The sequence below is a fragment of the Geotrypetes seraphini genome, chromosome 5 (assembly GCF_902459505.1).
Source record: "Geotrypetes seraphini chromosome 5, aGeoSer1.1, whole genome shotgun sequence".
NCBI lineage: Eukaryota > Metazoa > Chordata > Amphibia > Gymnophiona > Dermophiidae > Geotrypetes > Geotrypetes seraphini.
Window position 1 is genome coordinate 110147656 of NC_047088.1, and position 27391 is coordinate 110175046.

Consider the following 27391-nt stretch of genomic DNA (forward strand, 5'->3'; position numbering starts at 1 on the left):
GGGACTAGATGAACTTTGGAGCTTCAGGAAGGCTGTGAAAACCTTCCTCTTCACAAACCTAACATAGAAACATAGAATATGACGGCAGAAAAGGGCTATAGCCCATCAAGTCTGCCCACTCTAATGACCCACCCCCCTGACTTTACTCCCTTAGGGATCCCACGTGAATGTCCCATTTTCTCTTAAAATCTGACATGCTGCTGGCCTTAATCACCTGCAGAGGTAGACTGTTCCAATGATCGACCACCCTTTCTGTGAAGAAGTATTTCCTGGAATCACCTCGAAATTTCCCTCCCCTGATTTTCAGCGGATGCCCTCTGGTGGTCGAATGACCTATAGCAGTGATGGCGAACCTATGGCACGCGTGCCAACTGTGGCACGCGAATGCCTTGCAGCTGGCACGTGCAGGGCCACCATCAGGGCAGTACTACCAGGGGGTGCACAGGAGAGAGAGCTGAACGGGGACGATGGGGGACGATGGGGGACCCGCGGGGTTAAATATAACTCGAGTCGCGAGGCTCGTCTTCTACTCCGACTGCCCTGCCGCTCACACAGCCGATCGGAAATCTTCCCCGACGTCAGCGCTGACGTCGGAGGGAGGGCTTAAGCAAAGCCCGCCCTCCGACGTCAGTGCTGACGTCGGGGAAGACTTCTGGTCGGCTATGTGTGCGCAGCGGGACAGGCAGGAAATAGAAGACAAGCCTACGCGGCTCGAGCTACATTTTGCTGAGAAAGTTGCTAAGATGGGCTGGGAGACAAAAGGGGGAGGGAGTGCGTTTTGGACACAAGGCATGAACTTGGGAGAAAGGAAGGGAGGGAAAGAGATGCTGAGGTGGGGGATGGAATGGGTTTTTGGACACAGAAAGCATGAACTTGGGAGAGAGGAAAGGAGGGAAAGAGATGCTGAGGTGGGGGAGGGAATGGGTTTTTGGGCACAGAAAGCATGAACTTGGGAGAGAGGGAAAGAGATGCTGAGGTGGGGGAGGGAATGGGTTTTTGCACACAGAAGGCATGGACTTGGGAGAGAGGAAGGGAGGGAAAGAGATGCTGAGGTGGGGGAGGGAATGGGTTTTTGGACACAGAAGGCATGAACTTGGGAGAGAGGAAGGGAGGGAAAGAGATGCTGAGGTGGGGGAGGGAATGGGTTTTTGGACACAGAAAGCATGGACTTGGGAGAGAGGAAGGGAGGGAAAGAGATGCTGAGGTGGGGGAGGGAATGGGTTTTTGGACACAGAAGGCATGGACTTGGGAGAGAGGAAGGGAGGGAAAGAGATTCTGAGGTGGGGGAGGGAATGGGTTTTTGGACACAAAAGGCATGGACTTGGGAGAGAGGAAGGGAGGGAAATAGATGCTGAGGTGGGGGAGGGAAAGGGTTTTTGGACACAAGGCATGAACTTGGGAGAGAGGAAGGGAGGGAAAGAGATGCTGAGGTGGGGGAGGGAATGGGTTTTTGGACACAAGGCATGGACTTGGGAGAGAGGAAGGGAGGGAAATAGATGCTGAGGTGGGGAGGGAATGTGTTTTTGGATACAGAAGGCATGGACTTGGGAGAGAGGAAGGGAGGGAAAGAGATGCTGAGGTGGGGGAGGGAATGTGTTTTTGGACACAGAAGGCAAGGACTTGGGAGAGAGGAAGGGAGGGAAAGAGATGGTTGTGTACACGGGGAATAGAAGAAAGGAGAATTTTTGGTCATAGGGAGGGAGTGAGGTACAGACAGTGGCATACCAAGGTGGGGGTGGGGGCGGTCTGCCCCAGTTTTACGCCCCAAGGGGGTGCACAGCTGGCCACCCTCCAGTGTTCTCCCTAGGCTGGCAAACTGCGTCTCTTTAGCCACTTGAGTGCCACCGCTGCCATTGGGAACAGGCCGGTGCCAAGTTCTCCCTGCTTTTCCCTGTGGGGCCAACCAACTCTCGCCACCCGCGTCAATTCTGATGTCGGAGAGGACGTTCTGGGCCAGCCAATCGCTGCCTGGCTGGCCCAGAACGTCCTCTCCGATGTTAAAATTGACGTTGAGTGGCGAGAGTTGGTCGGCCCCGTGGGGAAGAGAAGCAGGGCGAACTCGGCGCCGGCCTGTTCCCGATAGCGGCAGTGGCAGCTTATTCCCCAGTGTCAGTATTTTCCCAATGGTGGTGGCATAGGGGAGGGCAAGGAGAAAGAAAGAAAGGGGGGGACAGGGAGCCAAAAAAAAAAAAAGAAAGAGGGCTGGGTGAAACAAAGAAAAATGGGGCACGGAGAGAGAGAGAAAGACAGACATACAGAATGAAAGGGGGTATGGAGAGAGAGAAAAAGAAAGAAGGGGGCAGGGTGAAACAAAGAAAAAGTTTGGGGAGGGAATGAGGTCTGGAGGAGAGAAAGCATACAGGAGGCTGAAGAAATATTGGATGCACAGTCAGAAGAATAAAGTGCAACCAGAGACTGATGAAATTACCAAAGGTAGGAAAATGATTTTATTTTCAATTTAGTGATCAAAATGTGTCCGTTTTGAGAATTTATATATGCTGTCTATATTTTGCACTATGGCCCCCTTTTACTAAACCGCAATAGCGTTTTTTAGCGCAGGGAGCCTATGAGCTTCAAGAGCAGTGTGGGGCATTCAGCGCAGGTCCCTGCGCTAAAAACCGCTATCGCGGTTTAGTAAAAAGGGAGGGGGAATATTTGTCTATTTTTGTATAGTTGTTACTGAGGTGACATTGCATAAAGTCATCTGCCTTGACCTCTTTGAAAACCCACTGAATATAAATGATAATTAACATTTTCTCTGCGTACAGCGTGCTTTGTGTTTTTAAAATTTTATTGTTGGTAGATCATTTTGACTTGGCCACAAAGGTAAGGGGAGGGAGGGGAGCTGCTGAAAGAGTCTACCTTGATGTGGTTGCAGGCTTACAAATCTTTTGGTCAAAGAGTGCGGTGACAGAGAAAAGTATGTGTGTATTCGGCCCATGAATGAAATCATTAAAACATTATAAATTGCCAATAAATTGAAATGAAAACCAAAGGATTGTGAATCAAATTGATTCTCTGACAATACAAAGATTCCAACCTTTAAAAATGATGTTACATAGTTTAGTCAACTTTATAAAGAGTTTTTAGATACTAAAATCTTGTTATTAAGGTTTAATTGATGTGCTGGCACTTTGAGGAAATTATTTGGTTTTGTGCGGCAGTTTGGGCACTCGGGCTCAAAAAGGTTAGCCATCACTGACCTATAGGACAGAAGATATCATCTTCCACTTCGATACGGCCCGTGACATATTTATTTATTTGGATTTCTATCCCGTCCTCCCAGTAGCTCAGAACGGTCTACAAATTTGAACGTCTCAATCATGTCCCCCCTCTCTCTTTGCTCCTCTAGTGAGTATAGCCTAGCGCCTTAAGGACATGTACCCAGAAATGCCATTCAGAGTCAACGCACCTACGCCACTTACTCTCACCAGAGCTGCTTAGTGTATATGTTTTTTTGTCATGTTTACATTGTAAATTATGTCATCTCTGTCCTGTCTTGATTATATTGTGGATGTACTTTGTAACCCATTCTGGGCTCCTTTGGGAGGACGAGCTAAATAATTGAGCAAATAAATAAAATAAATAAATAAATTCAAATTCTGCAAAGACTCCGAAATAAGATCTGGCAAAATCACAGACTTAAATAAACACAGAACTGTGGGACTGTCCCCAAGTTCTAACATCCCAGATGGATCTGAAGATCCAGCACACAGTTCCTAGACCCCTGACCCAGGAAGCGATGCGCCTGTAAATAAGGTGACAGCAAGCTGGTCATCATCATCATCATCAGGATCTCCCAGATCAGGATCAGGCAGTACATGAACAGCAGCTGACTGAGATGAGGACATGCCCAAAGAAACAACGCCACTTAGAGATGTATCTGAGGCAGAGCGGGACCACACAGGGGAAGACCATTGGCTTTGAAACTCATTCCACAAATTTTCATAAATTCTGAAAAAGCTCTGGCTCCTGGGTCATAGAGTCACCCTTTGATGACTTAACTTTGCATTTCTTAGGCTGCAGAGGTTCCACAGCGAAGCGCACAGAACTAGAAACTGTGCCAAGCCCTGAAAATGTCAAAGACTGCCCCACCGAGCTAGATGAGCGTTTTGTTACCTGCTTAATCAAGGGCGAGGCTAAACTTGATGCTGCTGCCTCTCCTGGCACCTTGTGGTGCAAGGATATTCTTGAGGCGGCAAATTTGTGCAATCCTGGCAAGAATTCACATTACTCCAAAGGACTCTATCCCAACAAGTTTTGAGGCAAAAGATGAAGTTTAGGAGAAGCAGGGAGCTTTTGAAAAAAAGATCGCTAAAAATCCAAGATGGCCACCACTAAGAAATTTGTGCCAAAATCGCGTTTTCTCTTTACATTATACAAAGTTCAAAAACAGCAATTTTAGGATTTTTCAGGTGGGGGAACCTTCAAAAGTTCAATTTTCAAACCTCCCCTGATTCACCTCACAGGCTGCGATAGCCTTTACTCACTGTGACCTGTGCTAGGAATGTGTTGCAGCCTGCCTAAGTTCTCTTACAGTAGCTGGAATTAGAGAATCACTGCCTCATGCTGGGAATGACTCTTCGATGCTGATCTTTAGGCTACCAGTCAGACCCAATGCCTGACTGCACCTCTAGCCCTGTGGACCAACAGATGCGTTCAAGAATGGGAGGAGGTGAGAAGATGCAGCCAGCACCCTGCCAGCACCGCCGAGTCTCCTACAGATGCCCAACAGCCTGTGCTCGAACCTTTGTTTGTCAGAAGGAGAAAAATGGGGATGGCTCCAAGCTCCTGTGAAGCAAATGAAGGCTGGCCAACAGTTACCATCAGAGATTGGCCTGTCAGTTGCAGACTGAAATATATGTAATTTTAATGCAGACAGAACTGAAGAATCGCTCCAAGCTCAAGAAATCCTGAAAAAGGGGACAAAAAGTACCGAATAAAATGGAGCGACCAGAACAAAAACACTCCTGTTGGCATGTGTTCAGAAGTGGAAAAACTGTAGGTGGAGCTAGAGAGCATAGTAAAGTACAGCAGAGGTACAGAGAAAAAAAATCCAAAGTGAATTCCTTCTGCAGATGGCATGCAACCATTGGGACACTACCCATCTATCTAGAATGTCTCACCTATTGCACTGGAAAAAAGGAATTATAATACAATTCTGAATATACATATCAGGATTCTATCACTTTGTTTTATCAACAGAAACAGCTTGACCAGATAAATCATCTAATAAAAGCAAGCAGAGATACTATAAACAGTTTGACCCAATCAGACAAAACAAAACATCAAAAAATTAGGTTCTTACCTTTGCTAATCTTCTTTCTTGTAAATCCTTCCTTTGGAGAAGCAAAGTGCTTGGTAAAACCGACCGCCACGGGCATTTCAGGGGACCCTTCGGGTTATCCCAAATCTCCAACAGAATATGAACCACATCGGAGTTATCAGAAAAGGAGGCAGTTAGGGGCCTCTGATCACTCATGAGAGAACATTCCTCCTGGACTGGCTGATCCGACTGCAGTTTTAATTCCTGCAGAGATTCTGTGATGAGGTCCTCCCGACAAGCAGGTCTGAAGAACCTGTGTACCGTGGGATCGTCATACAGTTCCTGCGACCCAAACGGATCCTGATCGTGGAGCTCTGCCAATTTGCCACATCTGTAGATACTGCCGAACCTCCATGCAAAAGCAGAGGGATCGAGAGTGCTCAATGCAATTGTGAACATCACCATTTTTTGCTGTGGGATCCCCACCAGGGAACAAAGGGAAAGACTCGAGTCCAGCAGAGGTGTAGTCCCCATGGACGGCATAGACATCACTGGGGTGAGCACAGGCATGGACTTTTTAACCAAGTATGCCTGAGGGAACATATTCACAAATTATGGGGTGGAAAAAAGACCTCCCTTGACGAGAGATGACCTGTGTGCCTCAGTGCCTGGAAGATTTGTGAGGCTTTTCTCCGGAACTGCACTTACGTTTCGCCTATACGCCGCCAGCACTCTCTCGAGGGTCCCCAGACGAGATTTTCGTGGAAATTGGTGCACAAGGCACAAAGAGGGACTCCCCTGGGGCAGAAGGCACCACATCCATGCAAACATAGCCCCCCTCGTTGGCCTCAGCACACGCAGAACATGGCTGCACATTTGACAGCCATCCGCCGCAAGTGAGGCATGAATCTGTTCCATTCCGGACTAGGAAGGCCATCTGTGAATTTTGGAGCAAAAACTAAGCTCCTAACTATAAAAAATATATAGTGGAACCTTGGTTTGTGAGCATAATTCGTTCCAGAAGCATGCTCATAAATCAAAGTGCTCATATATCAAAGTGAGTTTCCCTATAGAAAGTAAGGGAAACTCAGATGATTTGTTCTACTTCCCCAAAAGACCCTCCTCCCTGAGGCTACTGGCACACTTCCATCCCACCCCATCCCAAAAAGACCCCCCCACTCCCGAGGCCATTGGCACGCTTCCACCCCACCCCATCACATCCCAAAAAGATCCCCCACCCCCCGAGGACACTGGCGTGTTTCCACCCCACCCCTGGGAACCAGCATTGCCCCCAAGAACCAGCATCACCTTCCCCGCCCGTCTGCCCAAACCCTTATCACGATCGAGCACCGGCATGCAGCACCAACCCACAGGACGTGCTGGTCATTAGAATCTCGGAGAGAGCGGGTGCCAGAAGGCCTTGAGCATGCGTAGATGCTCAAGGACCAGCAGAGATCAGCAGCAGACTCTTTCGGCACTGGCATGTCCTGTGGGTTGGTGCTGTGTGCCGATGCCCAATCGCAGAAAGGGTTTGGACGGGCGATGCCGGTTCTTGGGAGTAGGGTTCACATATCGAGTCAATGCTCGGTTTGCGAAGCAAGATTTGCGAGAGTGTTTTGCTCGTCTTGCAAAACGCGTTACTCGCAAACTGAGGTTTGACTGTAGTGTTATTCATATAAGGAAAAATCCGGATGCCAATTTTGTCATAAAATCGCATGGGAAAGGAACAGGAATCCCCAGAAAACAGCAATTTTGGGATTTTAGAAGTAGGGGAAGGATAGGGCATGCAGGGAAACCACCCAAAAACCCCATTTTAAGACCACCCCAAAGTGGCTAAAACAGGCTGAATGGAAGATAGTGCAGGCAATGCTTGAACAGCATGTAGGGCGATCTAAAGCCTCAGGAAGCTGGAAATCTGGATTTCAAGTCTTCTGACTGCCCTCACTGGCCCGACCACCATGGTTAGTGACCTCTGCCACCCTCGGATACATCGCGCAACCAACTGGTGGTGGCACGTAGTTCGGCTCCAATCCCAGTTGCGCCTCCACGGAACCGCTCAGCCTGCGCTACACCCACTAGTGGACAAACCTGGGGTAAACTAGCTCCTGATCCCAGAGCTCTGATCTGTCCAGGGAGGTTACTGCCACAAACGGAACCCCCCAGAAGCAGATATTCTCCAACAGTCTGCGATCTCCCGCCGCAAGGATGTCCCCACAGGGAACCGCCACTGCATGAGGGAAAACACGCAAAGGTGAAAAAAAATACTAAAAACTAGCAAAAGAAAACATGAGCAGAATAGATAAGCTCCTACAGACTGGCATGTAGAAAGCAAGCCTGGGGTCCAAGGGGCATACTCCAGAATATGCTAGCTGAGGAAGGAGTTTATTTATTTTATTTATTTATATACCACTTATATCCTATGTGATTTACATTCAGGTACTTTATCATATTTCCCTATATGTCCCGGTAGGCTCAAACTCTATCTAGTGTACTTGGGGCAATGAGGGGATTAAGTGACTTGCCCAGGGTCACAAGGAGTTAAGACTTCAAATCATCTGAAGCTTTCTACCATGCCTGGTGGCTAAGGATGCATAAAACCTACTGGTCCCTGAATAAAGGGGGACTGTACAAGAATCTAGCATTCCAATTTTCATTGATAAACATCTGATCCCCTACTCTTCAACTAGAACACTACGCTCTTAACAATCAGAATCTGTTAGTTATTCCTTCTTCTTGCAAAATATTCTACGATTCCACCTGAAAGGCCATTTTCTCAGTCACTGCCCTACACTTTGGAACGCCATTCCCATTCACATTAAACTAGAACACTCCAGAAAAATTCAGGTCCAAAATCAAAACATTCCTCTTTAAAGACACCTTCGATACCCAAGTCCCTTTCTTCTTTCCAAACAAGGACTTCATTTCAGTCTAGGAAAACAAACACTTCTTCGAAGCAACCTCCTCCCTCTTGTACTTACCAATACCCTTTCGCTCCCTTTTACATTTATTTTTATCTTGATGTATTTTTTTTTTTTACACCCATATATCCATTTCCTCTTGTCTGGTGAGTTCTGTCAGTCTTGTAATCATAATTTTAATAATCTTACCTTCTCTTCTACAAAACCGCACTAGTGGATTTTAGCGCAGAGGGCCGCGCTGCTCCCAATGCTCATTGAGTTCCTATGAGCGTTGGGAGCAGCACAGGCAAACAGAGAGCCATTCAGCGTGGTTCCCCGTGCTAGAAAATGCTAGCGTGGTTTCGTAGAAGAGGGAATTCATTTTATTTTATCTTATGCTCTATGATTTTTACACAATACGTGTTTTAAACCATTTAGCTATTTCTTGATAGATGGTATATCAAATACGAATAAACTTAGAAACTTGGCACCTACACTAAAAGCATTTTAGCATAAGGTGAGAAGAATGGCAGCATAAAATGAATGAAGCAACTACAGGCAATAAGCAAGGGAAACATAGATTATCATTAAGCCTTGACTGACCGTGAAAGCTCCCGTTTCCATGTCCATCACATAAATCTGAGCATCACCTCCTGCCAATAGAAGACTGTTGTCCTATGTAAGAAAGAGAGAGATCAAGATGTGGAGACAGCAGAAGTAAAATAAAGAGAGACCTATACTGAAAGAAAGAGAGAGAGAGAGAGAGAGAAGATACAGTAGAGTCTCAGTTAACCGAGACTCTCAATCAACTGGCAAAAAATTCACTTTCCATTTATTCCCTTTCCATTTATTTAAATACACACAAGTCTAAAAGTAGAAATTACTAAGAAATAGAGAATAAAACAAAGAATATCATAATTCCTCTGTAATGCTCCATGGCACGACCACATCTTAAGTATTATGTCCAATTCTAATTGACGCATCTCAAAAAAGACATTGTGGAACTAGAAGAGGTACAAAGAAAAGTGGCCAAAAAGATGAAGGGAATGGAAATGTATTGTAATCCCCTTGGTGAAAGAGAAGAGAAGATTCTCAAAACAAAAATCCTTCTTTAACATGCTCATTAAATAGGTTCCAGCTGATTTAGTGTGGACGTATTTTAGTGGCAGATTATCAAAATGGCTTAGGGAGGTCTTTTCCGAGTTTTCTAGCAGTCTCCGATACTGCCATGCAAATGTAGTACAACCAGATCATTAATATTGAAATGATTACTCTGCGCGATTCTCTATCGCCGAGTGATTCTCTAACCTTGTATGTCACATTTGCATCCAAAATTTACCGACAGGTCTGAGCTGTTGCTGTCTTACTTTCTGATCAGTGCTTGAGCGCTGATTGGCTCAGGCACTGACAGGAAAATAAGGCTTGACAGCTCAGACCCCCCTCCCCCCAATGCAAATGAAAATAAAAACCAAACAAAAAAACCAAACAACCCAAATTGAAGTTCGGCAGGAGAAATAACCCCACACCCCCTGGCAGTGGGAGAGATGCCCAATCTTTCCACTGCCAACCAACACCTCCCCCCAACATCCCCTTGGTAGCGGAAGAGATGCCCACTCTCTCCCCCCGTGCCTCTGACGACCCCCGCCCTCTCCCCCTTACCGTACGTAGATGGCTGGCTTGAAGGATGCATATTCCCTCTGGCCAGCTGGCCCGCCTCTTCAAAATGGTAAGCCTTCTCCTCCCTGGTGCATCCTGAGATGCACCGGAGAGTGGCCTGAGGCTCTGATTGGCCCAGATTGGCCTAATGCATCTGGGCCAATCAGAACCTCAGGCCCACCATATTGAAGAGGCAGGTCAGCTGGCCGGAGGAAGTAAGCATCCCTCTGGCCAGCCATCTATGTAAGGTAAGGAGGAGAGGGCGGGGGTCATCGGAGGCACGGGAGGGATGGGGGTTACATGACAGTGGGAGAAATTGGGCATCTCTCCCGCTGCCGGGAGGGGGGTGTTGATTGGCAGCAGGAGAGCATGGGTATCTCTCCCATTGCTGAGGGGGTATTGGGGGGGTGTTGCTTTGTGGCGAGAGAGATTGGGCATCTCTCCTGCTGCCAAGGGGATGTTGGGGGTGTGTGTTGCTTGGTGGTGGGAAAGATTGGGCATCTCTCCTGGTGCTTGGGGACTGTTGCTTGGGGGCAGGAGAGTGTGGGCATCTTTCCCACTGCCAGGGGGGGGGTGTTGCTTGCCAGCGGGAGAGTGGGCATCTCTCCTGCTGTTGGGTGAAGGGTTGCTTGACTTCGGCAACTCGGTTTGTTGTTGGTTGGGGTTTTTTTGTGTTTATTCTGCGCATGTGCCCATCGCTTTCACCAATGATTGGCACATGCAAATTTAGTGAATATTTGCTACTCTCTGCCAACCTCATTTGGATTAGCGTTTTTTGAAGACTGATTTGCTTTTCTAAAATCGCTACTATAATGGCTGCGACAGCGGCCCATCGTTTTTTACACAGATTTCTAATAATCTAAGCTTGAGTGAGATTCCCCAGTGGATTACTGAAGCTGATTAGGCCAGAGCCTGCCAGTATTGGAGAAATGCTGGATGACTGGCGGAGCGGCATTTTTGATTCAGTGGAGACGCAACTTTATTCTCACACACAGCTAATTGGCTTTTTAAAAAAGTCATCCTTTTGAACCACCGTTTATTTAGATTTTGATTGTATTACTATATGAGGACAATTGGAAATACAGTGCTCCACATTGAGGATAAGACTGCTGAGGCAGGCCTTACGGCCAAAACACGTACATGTCAAGGTGACAAGGAAGCTAGACTTGGGAGAGTCTATGGACATCGTGTACCTGGATTTCAGTAAAGCATTTGATAGCGTCCCACACCGCAGGCTGTTGAGCAAAATGAAATCGATGGGGTTAGGAGAAACACTTACTACTTGGGTCAAGGATTGGCTAAGCGGAAGACTTCAAAGGGTAATGGTTAACGGTACCCTCTCTAAAACATCAGAGGTGACCAGCGGAGTACCGCAGGGTTCAGTCCTGGGCCCACTCCTTTTCAACATATTCATAGGGGATCTGACTCAGGGGCTTCAGGGTAAAATAACATTATTCGCCGACGATGCTAAACTATGCAATACAGTAAGTGAATGTAATTTACAGGATAGTATGACACAGGACCTGCTTACATTGGAAAGATGGTCCTCTACCTGGCAACTGGGCTTCAACGCTGGGAAATGTAAGGTTATGCACCTCGGTAACGGTAATCCATGCAGAAATTACACCTTGAATGGGGAAACTTTAACTAGTACTTCGGCGGAACGAGACCTAGGAGTAATCATCAGTGCAGACATGAAAACTGCCAATCAAGTGGAGAAGGCTTCATCTAAAGCAAGGCAAATGATGGGATGTATCAGTAGAAGCTTTGTCAGCAAGAAGCCTGAAGTTATAATGCCATTGTACAGAACCATGGTGAGACCTCATCTGGAATACTGTGTACAATTTTGGAGACCTCATTACCGTAAAGATGTGCTCAGAATCGAGTCGGTTCAACGGTTGGCCACCAGGAGGATCTTGGGTCTCAAAGGTCTCTCATACGAGGAGAGACTAAACAAACTACAGCTCTACACTCTAGAAGAACGTAGGGAGAGGGGAGACATGATTGAGACATTTAAATACATCACAGGACGTATCGAAGTGGAAGATGATATCTTCTTTCTCAGGGGACCCTCTGCCACCAGAGGGCATCCGCTCAAACTCAGGGGCGGGAAATTTCGTGGCGACATAAGGAAGTACTTCTTCACAGAAAGAGTGGTTGACCGTTGGAATGAGCTTCCAGCGCAGGTGATCGAGGCCAACAGCGTGCTGGACTTCAAGAATAAATGGGATACATATGTGGGATCCCTACGAGGGTCAGAGGAGGAAAGAGGGGATCCCTAAGAGAGTCAATCTGAATAAATAGTCACTAGGTATAGACTTAAGAGGAAGGGACAGTACGGTGGGCAGACTTGATGGGCTATAGCCCTTTTTCTGCCGTCATCTTCTATGTTTCTATGTTCTATGTTTCTATGTCAGGTCTTGAGTGAATAAAAAGATTGAGCGACTATGCCTTCTGTCCCCAGGGGTCTGAACCAGCAAAAACGCCGATGAAAAGTGGGGGAGAGACAGCGCAACCAAACCCAGCAGAGATGCTAGCAGGAGAGAGCTCCTCACTATAGCAACAGATCTCCTGATGTGGATGATGTTTGTTGAGATCCGGAACGAGATGAAGGAGTTGAGAGGCGAGTTTACCACACTAGCAGCGGACCTGCGAGGAGAAATGGCTGAACTAGGTGCACATGTTGGCGAAAAGGAGACGCAAGAAGAAGAGCATCAAGAGACCCTGGGACAGGTCGACACATATTATAAAGAACTTCAGACACAACAGATTTACATATTAGATAAATTTGAAGATTTTGAAAACAGAAGCAGGTGGGCTAATTTGTGTATACAAGGGTTCCCGGAGGTAATGGAGTATAAGGACTGTGAGAAAGTAGTGAAGCAAATAGCTAGCATGCTTTTTGTGGGAGATGTGTAACCCTGGCCCAGGGAGTCGATGCACATCGAACAGGCACACAAAGCCCTGGTGGTCCCTAGGGGCAACAAACCAAGGGATATAATAGCATGCATTAAAGACTTTAAAGTGAAAGAGGCGATTTTACAGAAAGCCTGAGGCATGGCGGAGCTTAAATGGGACACTTTTTGACCTGAAAATCTATCAAGACCTCTCCACAGTTATGCTGTGGCACAGGGCAGAGTTGATGCCCTTACTCTGGTATCTCACTGAAAAGAGCGCGTTTGCTTTACTTTTCCAACTGAACGGCACCGTGCGCACAGTGAAAACACTAGAGGAAGCCACGGAGATCTTCCTGGGAATACAATTTGTGGCATCTGCTTTGGAGCAAATAGCTAAGATGCTGGGAAGCCGGTCGCAGCAAAGCCTACCCCTCCCCCCACCCGACAACAATGGCAGTGCATCCAAAGAGGGGTGTGTATGTGTGTGCCTGAAAAGGCACTCCATCATGGAGTAGAAGAATAAGGGAGGAACAGGCACTTGAACAGAAAGGGTGTGACCAGATGGCAAGCCTTGGGATAATTTTAACCACAAGTCGTGGTAAACTTGGTGTCGACCTACAGTATTGCCTAATATTAAATGGGTGGCACTGGGGAATAACTAAGTTGACTGTTTGAAATTATGTAATGTTCATTTAAGAGTACCTATTTTATTGTGTCAAGCTCTCCCCGCTAGTTATAAGAGAGCTGGTGGGAGGAGACTGTTGAAGTTTGAGTTTTCTGTTTTGTTCTTCATGGCTTAATTTAAGTGGGAGGGTATGCAGAGTAAGACCCTTCCTCTGGAATTACAGTAAGCATGGGTTGGAGGTACTTACTTCATCAGTTGGGGAATATCAGGGGAAGGAAGTGGGAAGAGGGTTGCAAGGGCTAAAACAGATTTTTTTTCTCAATCAGAATCTTAGGCGTGCAATTGGACAGACAGCTTTCATTAACTGCTCAAATCAATCATGTTACCCGCAAGAAATTTTCAACTCTTTGGAGACTTAGATCCATCAGGAAATTCTTCGACCAAGCGCCTTTTACTCTCCTGGTCCAATTGCTAGTTCTCAGTATCTTGGACTACTATAACATCATCTATCTATCTGGACTTTGCAAACATTTCCAGAAATTAAGCATAATTCAAAACACTGCAGTAAGGCTGATATTTACCATATATACTTGAATATGAACCGGGATTTTTGGGCCAAAAAATTGGATCCCGGTTTATATTTGAGCCAGCGCCCCCCTCCCAGAATTATTGCAGGTCACTGCCGCCAGGCTCTGCACCCTGCCCCCCCTCCCTGCCCATCATACCTTCTCTGCCGATCTCTAGTGGTCCAGAGGTACAGCGGGCAGGAGCGAGCTTTCCGTGCTCTTGCCCCACTACTAACCAGCTGCCATGAGATCGGGCTTCTTCGGAGAGGCACCGAGAAGCAGCGCGCTTTGGCACTGCTGCTCGGTGCTGAGCGGCTTCCATACTGTCTCTTGCGGTACCTGCAGTGCAGCAGGTTTCCTCAAATTGTGTAACCTCAAAGAGGATGTACGTTGTAATGCACCAGTACCGATGGCTCAATAGCCAGTACCCTTGGTGCAGCAGGTTGTCTCAAAGTGGGTGACCTCAATGAGGATGCACATCATGAAGTGGAGACAACCTGCGAAGCTTGAGAACATTGGTGTCGATATTTGGTGTGCATCAAGAGACTCAATGCTGTTGAGACTCTTGATGCTTGCTGGGAAGTGGTTGGCTTCTGAGTTGGCTTCCCCGATACTATTCGTTCTTCCGATGTTGATACAATGCAGGAGTTCTCGATATTTATGGCGCTGATGATTTGGCAATTCTTGGCAGAGCTAAAGAACTTGTCCTGATGAATGCGACAGGCCTTGAAGGAGCGCTGTTGTTAAGGTGTAACATCGAGCAGAAGATTCAGCTCGGTGATAATATGCTGCCTGCTTGTCCCGGGATAGGCTGAGTTACTCAATGGAATTGGATGCCAGTGAACCTGAATTCAGTGACCAAGAGTTTGGCATGAACATAAGAAATGCCTGTACCGGATCAGTCCTTGGGTCCATCTAGTCTGGCGATCCGCACACACGGAGGCCCAGCCAGGCCTACCCTAGCGAATACCTTAGTTATTCGTATCCCTCAATGTGGCTTTCAAGAAGATGTGCATCCAACTTGCCCTTAAAACCTTGAATGGAGTAGATGTCTGGTGATGCAAACAGCACATATGAAAGTATGAGTGACTAAAGCTCCATAACGTGTGAATGACCGTGTGAAAGTAAAAGCAGTTAGTTCGAAGCCAGGGGTGCCCAAATGGTCGATCGCGATCGACCAGTAGATCGCAAAGGCAATGCGCGTCAATCATGTTGCATTTGCGATCTTGTTCTTCCTGCCTCCCCGAGCCAGGCCAGGCGTGTACATGCGCCAGACCCACAAGCCTTCACCTCAGACGTCAATTCTGACGTCGGAGAGGAAGTTCTGAGCCAGCCAATCGCTGCCTGGCTGGCCTGGAACTTCTCCTCTGACATCAGAATTGACGTGGGGGGGGGGGGGAAGGCTGTGGGACTGGCGCTTATACGTGCCAGATCTGGCTCAGGAAAGCAGGGAGAAATCAGCATGGTGACTTGTTGGGGGGGAGGGGCAGGGAGAGAGAAAGAATCGGGGGTGGAGAAATTGGCATGATGGCTGGGGGGAGCAGAGGGAGAGAGAAAGAAAGGCAGGGGGAGAGAAAAAGAAAGGCAGAAATAAAGAGGGGGGCAAATGGAGAGAGAACGAAAGACAGGCAGACAGGGAGAGAGAGAAAGAAAGACAGAAATAAAGAGGGGGCAGGGGGGAGAGAGAAAGAAAGAGACAGAAAGGGGGGCCAGAAAGAAAGAAATAGTGGATTTACAGTCAGAAGAAGGAAGAGACTCATGAAATCACCAGACAAAAAGGTAGGAAAAATGATTTGTATTTTCAATTTAGTGATCAAAATGTGTCCGTTTTGAGAATTTATATCTGCTATCTATATTTTGCACTAGGGCCCCTTTTACTAAACTGCAATAGTGGTTTTTAGCGCAGGGAGCCTATGAGCATTGGGAGCAGTGTGGGGCATTCAGCACAGCTCCCTGCGCTAAAAACTGTTATTGTGGTTTAGTAAAAAGGGAGGGGTATATTTGTCTATTTTTGTATAGTTGTTACTGAGGTGACATTGCATATTTTAAAGTCATCTGCCTTGACCTCTGAAAAATACCCCGAATACAAATGATAATTAACATTTTCTCTGCGTACAGTGTCCTTTGTGTTTTTAAAAATGTTATTGTTGGTAGATCATTTTGACTTAGTCATTTTAAAAGTAGCTCGCAAGCCAAAAAGTGTGGGTACCCCTGTTCTAAGCTGTAACATATGCTGTGAATATAAGTTAACAGAATTCCCTGAGAGACCAAGGGATTTGGTAGTGGATTATTCCTTAAATGGAAACACCCGAGGACAGGAAAAGGGAATGTAAAGATGGGAAGCCTGCCTTTATCGTACGTTTTCCACTGCACTGGTTAAGGGGAATTAAGAACCAACTACACAATTGGAAAGAATGTTATTAAAGCAGGTCAGGAGTGCTATAATCTGGAGAGGCTCAAGTGCTATCTGGAATTACACTGTTATATTGAACTGAATAGTGACCAGTTTAAAGCAGGAATTACAGTTATGTATTGAATCGAGCAGTGACCAGTTTTAAGTGAACATTTGAAGTGGTTCTAGTGCTAGGTAGCCTTGCTATCAGCACAGAAGCCTGGATGTGGAGTCCAGCTCAGAGCGGAGGTGCTGCAGGACCAAAATACTTGGGCCACGCCCACTATAGGCAGCTGTCTCATTCAGACTGGACTATTTTTGTGTTGGAAAGTTTGTTTTTCTTTCTTGGGGCATGTGGCTCAGATAAAAACAGGATCCCCATTCACACTACTGGATGAAAATTTAAACAAAAAATGTGTCCTAAAGGAACGATAACTCATCAAAACAAAAAAAAGGACACTTGTAAACTAACAACCCTTAAACCGACAAACAGAGCTCAGAACTAAAGGAAGAGAAGTAGTCAAGAGAGACATGAAGAAGTTTTTCTCCTGATTGTCAGCCAGTGAGAGTGGGCTTTCTGAGGAAGCCGTTCTGGCGAAACATGTCAGAACCCGCTGTAGTGAGACAACTTCTGCCAAGCATTTTTTCACCAGTTGAAGCTAAGTATTTCTTTAATTTCACAAATTTGAAGACGATATTTAAGAAATTGAACACATATATATACACACACACACACACATATATATATATATAAAACCTTCCTACTGACTTAAGACGGTGCAATGATAGACTCCATGAAAACACATTTAAGGGCCTTTTTGTGATTTCTGTACCAACCTTTGGTTATGAGCTCCGTTTGTCAGTTTAAGGGTTGTTAGTTTACAAGTGTCCCTTTTTTTGTTTTGATCAGATAAAGATAGTGCAGGAACTGTTTGAGCAATATTATCTGAAATGAAAACTTGTGAAAAGAAGACTTATGGCTGAAATAAAGCACTTTTCCTTTTGCAACTTATGGTGTTAAGAGTGTTGCTGAACTTAACTGAGAAAAATCCTACCACTGGTACCTTCAGGGAGATGCAGGATTCAGCGCCTGTGGCGGGAGACAGGGAGCGCCTGGTGGCCTCTCACAGCCCTGCTACAGATGATAAAGGGACAGGAAGACGCAAGGGATGTCACAAACAAAGTGCCCCTCTCATAAACCTAGCACATCTGAGTGAGCAGGAAGTGAACTAGCGCCTCTGCATATACTAAAACATGAAAGGCCTGGGGCGTGGCTTGAGAGCGTTCATGTATGGACGTGTGATTGAACAGCTTCATCTCCCCAGGCACTATTTTATCGTTATTTGAAGTTAAAACTTTCGGATTTCAACAATTTCTATTAATAACATGGCTACTTCTAAACAAATCAACTTGGAAACAGCGTTTTCTGGTGGTAAATGAAAGAGATGTAAACAAGATCCGTCGACACCGTCCAGGATTCCTTTACCTGAAGATTCCCCTGATAAGATTGATATGAAGGAGGAACTATGAAATATCAGGCAATTACTTCAAGGAAATGCAGAGAAACTTGCCATGGTAATAGAGGAAGAGGCAAACTTATCTTATAAGATCGATGGAATAACTGTCAGGCTGGATAATTTAGAGAGCTGTATGGAAAAGACAGTCAGCTGTTTGGAACTGTCAGAAAATCAAACAAAGCTACAGGACTTTTCAGCTCAACTTGAAAACCTGGAAAATAGAGCACGAAGAAGAAATGTGAGGCTATTGGGGCTTCCGGAAAATTCGGAAGGTAGAGATGTGGTAGCTTTTATTGAAATACTGATTCCTAAATTGATACCGCTATCTTCAAATTTTCCATTTGAGGTAGAAAGAGCCCATAGAATCCCTGTAAAATGGACTAACAGTTTTACTGGTCCCAGGCCATTAATATTTTGCATTTTGAGGTTCCAGCAAGCAATGGAAATCCTGCAATTTGCTAAGCAAAATAAAAATTTAATTTACAAGGAAGCAAAAATTTTACTGGTACCAGATTTTGCTAATAAAACCGCTAACATCAGAAAATGATTTTTATAGCTACGATCCCAATTAAAACAGCTGGGGGCTCAGTATGGGCTTTTTTACCCCGCTGTTATGAAGATAACATAACAAAATAAAATATCACAATTTGAAGATTCAAGTAAATTACAAGAATTTATTACACAGCAAGCAACATCTATGGAATAGGTTTAAATTTTAGACACGCCAACATCCATTTCTTGTGAGGAACAACTCTGTCAGTGAACATAGATTTCTGCTGAATACCTGAAATGGAGTTATACGAAAGTTGTGGAAAAGAGAATATTTGTTTGCAGTCACAAGATATGGGGATCAGATATACTTTTCTGTGATTGTAATTAAAGGTCTCCTACTGTCTATTTATTTTGTGCATGATTGGATCAGAAGTACTAAAGACTTAAAATTGATCAGATATTGTGGTCTGAAAGAAAAGGTTTTATTTTATGTTAATGATAATTTTACAATTTGTGTTGTAATATCTTGCAAGCAAGGCTTCATTGGAAGGAAAGGGTTAAAAATTTGACAGTTTAACAGCCTAGCAGCAGAGCATAGTATAGTATTCCAATTTACTATCATTGGATTGGCTGATTCTTTCCTGTCCCGCCTCAAATTTTTACTTCCTGCAACGAAGATATGTGGTGCCTTTGGAAAGGGGTGAATGGTTGACAGACACATAATTCTGTGGTTGGTTAAACTTTCTGTCTACGCTGATGAAACGCTGCTGAATGACTACAGCGAGGTCATACGGTGATTCTGGAGAGGAGGATAAGTGGTGACAGACACATAGTATGGGGATCAACTGAACTCTTCCATGATTGCAATTGGAGATTACAATTGATGGTTTATTGCTTGCTGTCTGTTCTTGTATGTGATTGGATCAGAGGTGCAAGTTGGGCTTGATGCCATTGGAAGCTGCTTATTTGTAACGCCTATACGCATTTCTGGAGAAGACAGGTACTATTCATAGAAACAACATCATAAGATAATCGAAGGAAAATGGATGTTACTTAACTTTGAGATCCACTGAATTTATTTGAGACTACCAAAAGGTTATTCTTTATTCACTTATACACACGATATGTTGTATAAACGGATGGAATTTAATAATATTGGAAGCTACTTGTTTGACATTTTATATTCGTTTACTGAGAGATATGACGTGGTTGATTAAAGTAATTAGAAAGAAATTTGAAAGTTTGAAAGAAGTCTCTGCTAAGAGCGTTTTATATGGGAAGGATCTATAAAAACTTTGGATGTTTCCCTTTTCTTTCTTCGACTTGTTTGATCCTTCGCAGTCATTGGATTAAAAATTCCTTTTATTTTTAACAGATTCTAGAAGATCTGCCAGTCATACAATTGCATAGATCCTTCAAAACTGATCATAAAATAATCCTCATTACAGGATATGGTTGCAAATATACACAGATGTATTAATTCTGTTTTTACCCACAATATCTTTCATGAAAAACGGCACTGCTGAATTGGTTTTCTTAGATATTGATTTGAAATCTTTTAATTATTAATTTGTGAAGATTTTTCAAACTTTACCAGTGATGAAACTACATAAATTCATTGTGTATGTCTTTAAAAAAATTACATTTCTCCTAGAATTCAGAGTTCGATTCTTAATACGCTGCGGCTTTGAGCTGTTCTGAGCGGGGGGGGGGGGGGGGGTCGGGATTGCCCCTCCCCGGCTGTGGATCTCCTCTGTTCTTCCTGTGGTTTATGCTCTTTACTTTTGGTTGTTTGTTCTTCGTTCTTGGTGTTTTTTTTTCTCTCTCTTTTTGGGGGCATTGGGTGGGGGAGAGGCCTTGATTTTCTTCTCAGGGCTCATCAGAGTACAGGGCTCTGTTTACATGGTATTTTGGCCTATGTTGTCCGGGCCTCTCCAGTGGCGCAGGGTTGAGCTTTTGCCTGTTATTGGTCTTGCATAGTGTTGTTCCTTATTTTGGGGGGATGGTTTTGGATGGGGAGTGGGGTGGAGAGTGGGTGGGGGGGAGTTGTTGTATATTTTCTGCCTGTTCCTTCTTTGCTGTGTTTCTTTCTCTGTTCAATAAAAATTGATTTCACTATAAATTACTTTTCTTATAAAGATTTGTTAACATGTTTTAAATCTAATTTTCAATGTCTAAGTTATAAATATCTTTTAATATTAGTATCAACTAATTCATGATTAATTATTATATCTGTAAAATTATATAATTATTAATTAGTTAGAAATAGATAACTAATTCATTATATTTGAGAGTGATATTTAATGTTTAGTTTTCTATTTACTTATATTTTAATTAGGGGAATTAATACTTTTTATAATCTGATGAGGTATCTATAAACAAGTTAAGATCCTTTTCATTTTTAAATTCATTGACTAATATTGGTATGTTATATTTTGTTAATTCAATTTTAACTAATAAGAGCTGTATAGTAAGGTATAAGAAGAAATGAAAAGAATGTATAGAAATTTAAATTGAATAGATGGATAGATTAGAGCAGGATAACAGAGAACTGAAAATCTATGAATAAGATACAATAGATTTGAATTAAAATGAGGGTGTTTAATTCAATTGGAAGGTTTTCTTAATCTATATATAATTAGGTCTGGTTTTTTTCTGATTCTACAGATTTTATATATTATTCTACAGATTAATCATAAAGTTTATCAGCTACTTAATGATTGATTGATTTTATTCATATTATTGAAACAGCTTAATTATAATTAATGTTAAATTGATTCAATGAATTATTTTGAGCTTAATTTTAACTTTATTGCTTCATAATTTCTAAACCCATGGTTTTATGGAAATTAAGAGAATGATGCCTGGGGAGAGCTGTTGATTGCTAGTCTTAATGAGTGCTTTCAAGTATTCGTTTTATTTAAATGGGTGGGGGGAGGGAAAGGGGGGAGATTTGGGAAGGGAGGGCTCTGGATATGCATAAGATATAACATAAGATCTAATATGATATATATATATATATATATATTTTTTTTTAATCTTATTAGATAATTTTTAACTAAAATTTAAGAATGTATTTTAAATTATTCATATTAAACATCAATGGGCTTATGCACCCTATAAAAAGGAAAAAAATACTTAATTTTCTCAAAAAACAAAATGCAGATATTATATACAAGAGACCCATTTGTCTGATATGGAATCTAAAAAATTAGAAGGAGATTGAGTCAAACATTGCTTTTATGCTCCTGCTTTGGGAAAGAAAGCGGGAGTGGCTATATTAGTGAATAAAAAATGTAATGCGACTTTTAAATTGGTGTCGGCTAATCCTATGGGTAGATGGGTACATATAAATATGAGCTTAGGTAAAGATACTCTGACGTTATTTAATATTTATGGTCCTAATTCAAATCAAATAGAATTTTTCAAAACACTCCATCTTCTTTTACCTCTGGCCACGGCTAATTTAATTGTGGCGGGAGATTTTAATGCTGTTATGGATTCTCTATTAGATAAAAAACCTAGTAGAGTGATGAAGTCATTAGGATTGGATAATTTGATTCATGTATGTGGTTTAAAAGATATCTGGAGAATTTTACATTTTGATGCTCAGTAATTTACTTTCTGTTCACATGTTCATAAGTCATACTATAGAATTGATTATATTTTTGTTTCAGATAGTTTGGTGCAACAGGTAAGCTTTGATCAACTGCATCGGAGATGCTGATATCAAAATCGTCTGAAGATGAAGATGCTGCAGTAGCTTCACTCATTGAAACGTATTGGGCTTTGCACCTACTGCAAAGTTTCTGACCTGGCTTGATATTTATTTTTGCCACTTTTTTAAAATCATTAGACATGGCAAGATCGACTTTTAACAATCCACTTTGAACAATGTGATTTTTCTTTTCAAATGGATTACAACACGATGTTTGCTTTAATTCGTATTTGTCGAGATACTTTGCTTTGTGGTGGAGGCAGATTTGGTCTTTATCCATCAGTTCAACTTCAGAGCGCCAAGTGATAAGCAATTTTTCATCAGTTGACAAATTATGTAAAAAAATGAGCCCACATTTTTTAGAATAAAATGTGCCGTCATGACACTTTGACAACAATTTTTGCCCAATGTCACAGTCTGGCAGAAAAGGATTATTATTAGTCGATTCGTTGGCATCCATTTTAAACTGAATTAATAATAATGTGGATCTGAAAAAGAAAACAAGTTGTAATTTGTGATCTGCATGCAACAAAATTATCACCTCAATTTCTAGTTAGGAATAATCATTAATTAAGAACACTATAATTGTACCCAAAGCTTGAGTAAAAATAAACAGGGAAAAACAGTGTGAAAAGTGACATAATTGTAAGTTGAAACATAGGCCGTTGCCATGGTGACATCTCCCAACTTTGTCCCCTTTTTTCCTGCGTTGTCCCCTTTTTCCTGCGTTAACCTGCGTTGAAAAATGAAGCACACTTTTCTAGGGGGTTTGAAATATGCTCTTTCTAATGAGACTGATTTGAAAGAGTTTCTGAAAGGTATTTTTCTGTAAAAGCAGGCTGAAAATACCCTATTTTTGGCCTTTTTACACAAATTAGCAACTTTACACTTAATTTGTAAACTAATGGAAAGAGCTTGGAGGTTGAAATTGTACTTTTGAAAACAACGTTGTACTGAGACATTATGCGCCAAATTTCGCATTTATTACTCAATTATTGTGGGAGCTAAGTAATGTCAAACTTTGACTTTTTTTGGAGCACTAATTTTTTCGGCCAAGTTTACTGTAATTCAGCCATTCACTCAGTGCTCGACAAAAATTATTATTGGTAGCACTGAATAGAGCTCCAAAAGTTGTGCAGGGTAGCTAAGTTTCAGTTTTTTTGGAAACATAGCTCGTGAGATATTGTGTCTCAAAGTTGTCAGAATGTCACTGTCGTACTGTATGTCATTGCAGTATGGTGTCAAAGAAATGGCTATATCTCCACGAATATTCCACAGGCGAAACTAAAACTTTACCAAAGTTCGTTTGATACATGTGGGACTTTGTGCATAAAGTTTTATCAAAATCCGTGATGGTCATGCAAGGAGCCCTTGATCACTTGACATGGAATAACCCAATCAAAAAAGAAATTATCTGAACTGGAGGGCAAAATTAAAGAATTAGAATCAAAATTAACTGTAAAATGGGAAATACACACTCCAGGCCCTTTTAAAAGCTAAATATAAATACAATGAGATTTCTTCTAAATGGGCTAGGAAAGAATTGTTCATTCAACAGGCTTTGTATTATGGAAACTCGAATAAGGTGGGAAGATTACTAGCTAATTATTTAAAAGCAAAAAAAAAGGAAAGTAAAGATTGTGGCTATTACAGATGAAAATGGGGTTACTCATTCTAAAATTGATAATATATTAAAACAGTTCAAAACCAAGCCCCCCTAAAAAAAAACAGTTCAAGAATTATTATAAGGCTTTGTACTCTTCTGAGCATTATTCGAACAGAGAACTTGATGGTTTAAAATTTTTGAATTCAATAGAAGGACCTAAAATTCCCGAGCATATAAAGGGTTCTCTTGATACACCAATTTTGCTGAAGGAGATTCAGACAGCATTGAAATCCCTTAAAGTTGGATCCGCTCGAGGAGGTGATGGTTACACTGTGGAGTTTTATAAATCATTCCAAAATACATTAATGCCTTATTTATTAAATTTATATCAGGTTCCAGGGCCGCCATCAGAAATTTCTGGGCCCCTTACTGAGCAATCCTATTGGGCCCCCCACGCACCCCTTCCCCCCCCCCCCGACCCTCCCTTCTTCCATGGGCCAAATACACACATACTTTTCTCTGTCATCGCACTCTTTGACCAAAAGATTTGTAAGCCTGCAACCACATCAAGGTAGACTCTTTCAGCAGGGCCCTAACCTAACATAAACTAAACTAATCTATACCTATCTATTCTAAACTAACATATGTCTAGCGCGCACAAACCCCTGCTCTATGTGGGAAAAATAACACCAGCTCAATGCTGGCATTAGCATCTAGCGCGCGTGGTGTACGCTAAAGCCACTATCGTAACTTAGTAAAAGGAGCCCTATTTTTATTAGTTAATTATTATTATTATTTTCCAATGCCCAATATGATTTCCTTTTTTAAGGTTTGACACTTGTGCCAGAATATTTTTACTCAATTTAAGAAGTATTTGCCCTCTTTCAAATGGTATAGAAGTTTAAAAAAGGGACAGGCGTTAATGAAGTCATTAGGTTCAATCTAGCCATTTATTTCTGCATGAATTTAAACAACTAAAAAAAAAAGATAAATATAGCTCATCCAGTCATATAAGAAATGGCTCTACAGCAGGGGTGCCCACACTTTTTGGGCTTGCGAGCTACTTTTAAAATGACCAAGTCAAAATGATCTACAAACAATAAAATTTTTTAAAAAACCACAAAGCACATTGTATGCAAAGAAAATGTTAATTATCATTTATATTCCGCGGGTTTTCAAAGAGGTCAAGTCAGACGATTCTATGCAATGTCACCTCAGGAACAACTATACAAAAATAGACAAATATACCCCCTCCCTTTTTACTAAATCGCAATAGCGGTTTTTAGAGCAGGGAGATGCACTGAATGCCCTGTGCTGCTCTCGATGCTCATAGGCTCCCTGCGCTAAAAATCGCTATTGCAGATATAAATTCTCTAAACAGACACATTTTGATCACTAAACTGAAAATAAAATAATTTTTCCTACCTTTTTGTCTGGTGATTTCATGAGTCTCTGTTTGCACTTCCTTCTTCTGACTATAAATCCAATATTTTTTCTTTCTGCCCCTCCCCTTTTCTTTCTGTCTCTCTTTCTTTCTCTCTCCCCCTGCCCCCCCAAGCCATCGCGCCAATTTCTCCACTTCCCCGATTCTTTCCCTACTCCCTAAGCCACCATGCCGATTTCTCCCTGCTTCCACGAGCCAGGCCAGGAATGTACAAGCACCGGACTCACAAGACTTCACCTCTGATGTCAATTCTAACGACGGAGAGGAAGTTCCAGGCCAGCCAGGCAGCGATTGGCTGGCCCAGAACTTCCTCTCTGACGTCAGAATTGACGTTGGAAGTGAAGTCTTGTGAGTCCGGCGCTTCTACGCACCTGGCCTGGCACAGGGAGGCAGGAAGAAAAAGATTGCCAAGGCAACGCGATCGACTCACATTGCCTTTGCGATCTACTGGTCGATCGCGCTCGACCATTTGGGTACCCCTGCTGTTATGGTATCCTGTCCTGACCTGAGGAAAGGGGTTTAGTCCCCCCAAAACTGCCTTATTTCCATTTCCTATTTATAAACTTTAATCAATAGATACAATACTACTTGATTCTACGTAAAGCAACAAAACAAATTTTTTCTACCTTTTGTCGTTTTTGCTTTAATCATCTTGTCTTCACTCTTCTTTCTAGCCAGCATCTGTCCGCTCTGTCTTCCATACAGCATCAGCCCCTTCCATCCACTGTCCACCCTCTCCCCGTTCCATATGGCATCTTCCCTCTTTTTATGCTCCTTCAATAAACTGTCTATCCTGTTCCCCTTCTCTTCTCCTTTGTACATGATTGATTTCAGCTCTGCCACCTCTCCATTTTTCTCTCTCTGTCACCACCCCGTCCCCTATGCTCTGGCATCTCTCTCTTCTCCTTTCTTTCCTTCGCACCCCACAGTCTGCTATCTTCCCTTCCCTGATTCTCTAGCATCTCACTCCTTTCCTTTTCTTCCATCTCTCCCTCCCCCTCCATGCTCTGACATCTCCTCCTTCCTTTCCCCCTTCCTTTTCCCTTGGTCTGGCATACTTTCTTCCTTCCCTCCATGCCCTGGCATCTCTTCCTCCCTCTCTTCCCTCCAATCCCTGGCATCTCATTTCATTCCCTCCCTCATCTTCTTTCTCCCTCCAGTTGGGTGCAGCAAGTCTCTCCCCCACTGCTCCCTTTCCTCCTTCTGTCACCCATGACCTGGCATCATGAACTTCTTCAGGCAGCAGCATTCACAATTCGCTGCTGTTGCCAGCTTCGGGCCTTCTTCTCTGTCGGGTCCTGTCTTCATGGTAATAGAAGTAGGCAGGACCCGGCAGAGAGGAAGGCCTGAAGCTGGCAACAGCAGTGAATTGTAAATGCTGATGCTAGCCGAAGAAGTTCATGACGCCAGATCGAACACCTGGGGCAGACTGCTACTCTCCCCCCCCCATGACCCTCCTATCTCTCCCTCCCTCCAATCACGAGACTCTAAACAGCACTGCTCTACTCTAAGCAGGCTGCTTCAGGGCTTTCTCCTGCCGTGATTCCCTCTGGCACGTCACTGATGAGGGAAGGAGGGAGAGATAGGAGGGTCGGATCGGGTTGGGGGTTGCCCGGGATGATGATGAGGCTGCTGCTGCTGCCAGCGAATCCAGCAAGGGTGAGGCCCCAAAGCACAGCCCTGGCAGGTCCCCCCTGACTATTTCGGGCCCTAGGCCTGTGCTTACTGGGCCTATCCTTTAATCTGGCCCTGCTTCCCCCCCCATATGCCCTGACATCTCTCTCTTCCACTCCATGGTATGGTATCTCCTTTCCCTCCCTCCCATGGTCTTTGCATCTCTTTCCTCCTTTTCCTGATCTTCCTTCTCCCTCCTTCCCTCTCTCTCCCCAATTGGGTGCAGCAGTATTTCTCTTCCCCATCCCCCCACTGGGTACAGCAGTATCATCAGCATTTCTCTTTCCCCCCCCCAACTGGGTACAGCAGAAGCAGCATTTCTCTTCCCCCTCCCCCCTAATTGGGTGCAGCAGCATTACTCCTCCCATTCCCCCCCGTCTCACACACCCGGCAGATTTGCTACAGACCAAAGGCAAGTTGCAAGTTTCCCTTGGTCGCTGACCTATCTCCCAAAAGGCAGCAACAGAGGGAAGTTTACAACTTGCTGCTCTTGCTTACTTCGGGCCTTTCTCGTTGCCGGGTCCTGCCTTCACGGAAACAGAAAGTAGGCAGGACCCGGCAGCGAGAAAGGCCTGAAGTAAGCAAGAGCAAGTAAGCTTCCCTCCGTGGCTGGCCTATCTCCTGCATGCTCCGGGGCTCTA

General features: G+C 43.7%; 1 protein-coding gene across 8 annotated transcripts in view; it reads right to left on the reverse strand.

Annotated features, from left to right (window-relative positions):
- The window catches only part of THOC6 (THO complex 6), a 199006-nt gene that overhangs the window by 63224 nt on the left and 108391 nt on the right, over positions 1–27391 (reverse strand). For all 8 annotated transcript variants that reach the window (XM_033944779.1, XM_033944778.1, XM_033944771.1 and 5 more), the window contains one exon: positions 8767–8838. In XM_033944779.1, the coding sequence (XP_033800670.1) occupies positions 8767–8838 (72 nt within the window). The remainder of the gene's footprint in view (positions 1–8766; positions 8839–27391) is intronic.